The sequence below is a fragment of the Vigna radiata genome, chromosome 1 (genome assembly GCF_000741045.1).
Source record: "Vigna radiata var. radiata cultivar VC1973A chromosome 1, Vradiata_ver6, whole genome shotgun sequence".
NCBI classification, from domain to species: domain Eukaryota; kingdom Viridiplantae; phylum Streptophyta; class Magnoliopsida; order Fabales; family Fabaceae; genus Vigna; species Vigna radiata.
In genome coordinates this window covers 35892095-35897439 of record NC_028351.1, presented here as the reverse complement: position 1 = coordinate 35897439, position 5345 = coordinate 35892095, and the positions used below count along the sequence as shown (strand labels likewise).

The window sequence follows — 5345 nt, the reverse complement described above, 5'->3', positions numbered from 1 at the left end:
GCTAGACCGAGTCGAGCCAACTTACCCGATTTGATAGTTGTAATTAGAATAACGCATGGCGATATTACTACCTCGTTTGCTATGTCAAAATCCACAACTTTAATAATGACATTTCATTGAAAACTCAAAACCCGTTTTGAAGAAAATAAATTAAAAATAATCCGTTTTCATATATTTATTTGTTATATTTAAATATTATAATTAAATTTGGATAATTTATTATGTTAATTATTATGATTAGTTTTGAATTTGTAACCGGCTGAAAAGACAAAAATTATAATTAGTTTAGCATGAAAGATTTGCCACAGGTATTTTACCCACAAAACTAGGTTCCTCTCTCCCTTCAAATCCATGTTCTGCTGCTCCTAGTTTTCCGTTTCCCCATCGCATCTTTTTCCATTTTTCCATTCAAACAAAACCAGCACAACATATTATCCAAAACACAAAAACCCTTTTCTTCCCCACTTTTCCTTTCTTTCTTCTTATATTTATTCAACCACCATTCTCACACCAACCATTTACAAATTGCAACCAACAACTTTAATTTCTCAAATGAACATCATAGTACTCTTCATTTTCCTCCCATCATTGCTTTCCTCAGTTTCCTGCACCCCACGCGGTAAATCCTCTTCACCGGAAACGCTTAATGAGGCCGCCGTCAAAGCAACGCTTTTCATGTCACTCGTCATCTTCGTTTTCGCCCTTCTCATCACCGCATTCTGCTTCGTCTTCATCCGCTGCATATCCAACAGAAATCACGCCGTTCCACAAGTCAAGCGCGGACTCGACCCGCGCGTCCTCTCCACGTGCCCCGTCATGTCCTACTCCGCGCTAAAACTGAATCACCCCAAAGTGGTGCAAAACGCCCCGTTTCAATGCGCCGTGTGTCTGGCGGACTTCGCCGACGACGACACGCTCCGGCTGCTGCCCAAGTGCGGCCACGTGTTCCACACGCGCTGCATCGAGGCGTGGCTGGCTGCGCACGTGACGTGTCCCGTGTGCCGCAGCGACGTGAGCGCGGAAACAGGGGATGCATGTGTGCGGCACGTGCTGGATGAGGAAGATTCTGTAAGAGATTTTGGTGTTCTTGTTAGGTCGCATTCTACGGGTCACTCTTTAGAAGGTTTTTCCATCAAAGTTCCTGAGGAAGTGAAGAAGAAGGTTCTAGAAGATGAGGAATGTGGAAATTCCACGACGATGAATCGTTCAGCAAGTTACGACGTCGTTATGGGGATTGAAGAAGAGGGTGTAGGTAGCACTACTACTCCTACTACTACGACAAATGATAATAATAACAGTTGGATTTTGTGGACTTCTCAACCTATTGATTCTGGTGGTTCGGGGATTCCGAAGTTTTGGGGTGCTTCAATGGTCAGAGAAGATAAAGAAAAAGGGAAAGTGGAAGAGTTTGATGGAAGAACATTTTTTGATTGTGAAGTTTGATTTAGTATGTTTTTTTTTTCTTTTTTGTTGGAAATGATGAGGAAAAAATGTTGCGGTTTGTTGTACAGTAGGTAGGGTTTTAAAAAGTATTAATTTTCTTATAAACATGTAGTTTGAGATCTCAGATAGATTAAAATGTACAGAAAATATATTAATTATTGATTCTCGGTTAAATTTTTTTAATGATGTGATAATGATTGTTTTATCTGGTGATTTGTTTATGTTGTGGACTTGGGAGTTGACTGAATAATTGGTTTTCTTAATTAATTGTTGGAAATATTAAATAGCAAGATTTGTTTAGAAGGTTCCTTTTCTTCTGCAACTTGTTGTCGGCATATATATTTAAAAATATGCAAAGAAAATATAATTTTTTATTGGATTTGACCGAGAGTTTATCCGTTAATTCTGAATTGGGTCTGAAAAGATTTGATATTATCCGATTGACGAAAAGATTTACGACATAAACTGCACAAATCCTTCGCTCTTCCAAATATTTTATTTCCTTTGAACTGCGTTCGTGTGTTATAATATTCTAATAAAATGTATAGGAGGATTCAACTATGGATACAATTATTAAACTATTATTTACCTAATTATAATGTTGCCACTGATGTTACGGTATGTTCTTATGGAAGATCATCGAGTAATTTCTCATGGATAGAAATGAATGTGTGCAGCAATTTTCTTTCTATTTTGAATAATATTTTGGTTTACCAAGATTTTAGGGATACTTTTTTTTTTATTCTCTAGTTATTACTAACTTTATTTTCGTGGAGTGAATATAAATTGTGTAGAATTTTTCATTTGATTATTTAAAGTGACATTCACAATTAATAAAACAGTCAATTTTTGTTGTATCAGTGTATTTACAATTTTAATTCTCAAGAACCTAGTATCGTAGTCCTCGTTAAGTCTGATACTTCAAAGGAGCAGTCTTTATTTAAAGTCTTGCACGAACACAAAAAATTATTATGAAAGGAAGTTTTGTCCAGTCAATGATCTCACGTTTTTTATGGTTATTATGACTATTGGAAAAAATTTCTTTCGATCTAAGGATTATTGCTATCTCATTAAACTTATTTGGGATTACAATGGTTCACTGTCACATACGTGTAGTGCTTATTCGTAATCTGATCCATGCTGATCCGTCAAATAAAATTGCATTCATTATTTGTGTGATATCCGTTTAGAAAATATCTATAGATATTTTAAAATTTGCAGATATCTTTAAAATATATATATATATATATATATATATATATTATATTTTTAAGATAAAATTTAAATAAAATTACAAAAAATATATATAATATAAATAAATTAAATATAAATTAAAATTTAATTTTAATTAAATTTAACCTAATAAAATATAATTTATTTTATTTTTAATTAAATTTATTTAAAAAATATATAAATTAATTTTTATTTTATTTTTTGGGAGTAATGGATATCCGCGGATCGGATAGTATACTATCCGTACCCGACCCGTTTATAAGTAAGTATTAAAATACCCGCTACCCATTATCCGTAGGTAGTAAATATCCACATATAGTAACCTCTCATCACAGATTTTACCTGCGGATACTCGTGTTCGTGAATTTTTTTACCATCCCTAAACCTGACTGCGTAACCCTAGCGGACGAAACCATACACACATAAGCACAATAAAAGAAGCAAGATGAGATGTTACTGAAATTTCTGAAAGTCAAAAACTATTTCTTTCAGGCGATTGATTGAACTTTTCTCGACACCATATTCAAGAAAGACACTTCTAAAGAGATATGGGATGCTATGAAGAAAATGTTTAAAAGCAATGCAAGGGTCAAAAGATCTCATCTTCAAGCTCTTTGCTATGAATTTGAAGTTCTTGAGATAAGATCTCGTGAAGTAGTGACATAGTACTTTTCTATGATCATGACAGTGGCCAATAAAATGAGAACGTGAGAAGTTTTGTCAGACGTTAAAGTGGTTGAAAAAATTCTTCATTCCTTAACTGAGAAGTTTGATTACATTGTATATTCCATTGAGGATTCCAAATACATTGATAACCTTTTTGTTGATGAGTTAAAAATCTCATTAACAGTACATGAACAGAAGTTTCAGAGATACAAAGATGAGGAACAAACCTTAAAAATGACATTTGAAGAGGAAAGAGGTTATGGTTAAGGTGGCCAAAGAGGAAGAGGTCAGACAACTTTTAACAAGGCAACTGTAGAGTGCTACCAATGTCATCAACTTGGACATTTTTGTTATGAATGTCCTCAGAACAAAGGCAAATTATGCGAAGCTTGACGTAGAAGAATTACTCTTGATATCCTACATGGAGTTTCTTGAGATTAAAGGAAAAAATGATTGGTTTCTTGATTCAAGATGTTATAATCACATATGTGGTGATTCTCCTATGTTCCATTAGTTTGATGCAAACTTTCGACACTCAGTAAAATTGGGAAAATCCACCAAAATGACAGTAATAAGAAAAGCAAGAATTAAGTTGCTAGTAGATGGAGTTAACCTTGTCATCACTGAAGTTTAGTATATTCTAGAATTGTGAAATAATCTCTTAAGCATAGGGCAATTACAAGAGAAAGGCTTGACCATTTTAATAAAGGGAGGAATGTGCAAAATATTTCATCCAAAGAAATGCTTGATAATTCAGACTAACATGAGTGCCTATAAGATGTTTTTTTCTGTTGCCCCAACCTTTTACTTTCCATCAAACATAATCTAATCAATTCCTTCACACACACACACACACTCAAAATTTATCTCATCTTTGGCACCAAAGGTATGAGCACCTAAGTTGTGGTGGCTTACGAACATTATTGAACAAGAACATGGTACAGGTACTTCCTCAACTCTTTATGTCAACAGTGATCTACAGATTGTCTCAATAGAAAGCAACATTGAGACTCCATTCCAAAATAGAGTAATTGAAGAGCAAGTCAGAAGCTAAAACTTATCCATGCAAATATATGCGGTCTTATATCTCCAACATCTAATAGCAACAAAAGGTATCTTATATTATTTATTGGTGATTATAGTAGAAAAGAACATGTGTATTTTTTGGCAGAAAAATAAAAAGCTTTACACTCTTTAAAATGTTTTAAGATTATGGTTGAGAAAGAGACTGAAATGTCTATTAAGTGTTTACGCGCAGATAGAGGGCGGAGAATTTCATTCAACAGAGTTCCATGATTTCTGCAAACAAAATGGGATCAAAAGGCAATTGACCACTACTTATACTCCACAACAGTGCAGAGTCGCCAAAAGGAAAAATAGAACAATGATGAACATGGTTCGTTCATGTTATCTGGCAAAAATATTCCCAAGTCCTTTTGGCCAGAGGCAGTGAATTGGACCATTTATGTCCTAAATAGATCTTCTACATTAGTTGTGAAAGATGTAGCATTGCAAGGATCATGGAGTGGAGCGAAATCCTTGGTTGCTTACTTTCGAGTTTTTGGATGTGTATCCCATATGCACGTTCCCGAAGCAAGAAAGACCAAACTTGATAATAGAAGGATCACTTGTGTATTGTTGGGAGTTAGTGAGGAATCCAAAGGCTATAGGCTATTTAATCCCATAATTAAAAGAATTCTCGTGAGTAAAGATAGGATTTTTGAGGAAGACAAACAATGGGATTGGGATGGGACACAACCTATACCAGATTTAGAATGGGATGATGGTGAGAATGAAAGAAATGATTATGCAGAAATAGATGTAGGTGGGAGTGAAAGAAATGATGTTGTAGAAATAGATGTAGGCCATGATACTAATGTTGGAGAAGAATTCCAACGAAGGAGAAGATCTTCTAGTGAAGGAGAAGATCGAGTACGAGTATCAATAAACAGACAACCTCCTACGTGGATGGGTGATTATGTTCCTGGCAAAAGTCTATTAGA

At 34.7% G+C, this 5345-nt stretch overlaps 1 protein-coding gene across 1 annotated transcript; it reads left to right on the top strand.

The window, feature by feature from the left end:
* The first annotated feature begins 552 nt into the window (after positions 1–552).
* LOC106762732 (E3 ubiquitin-protein ligase ATL31) lies at positions 553–1443 on the top strand. The gene has a single exon (XM_014646779.1). It carries the CDS (start codon positions 553–555, stop codon positions 1441–1443), a length of 891 nt encoding a protein of 296 aa, XP_014502265.1.
* Positions 1444–5345: the final 3902 nt, after the last annotated feature.

What these genes read in the sequence shown, in the direction of transcription:
- LOC106762732 (XM_014646779.1), top strand. Translation starts at nt 553, where the DNA reads ATGAACATCATAGTACTCTTCATTTTCCTCCCATCATTGCTTTCCTCA.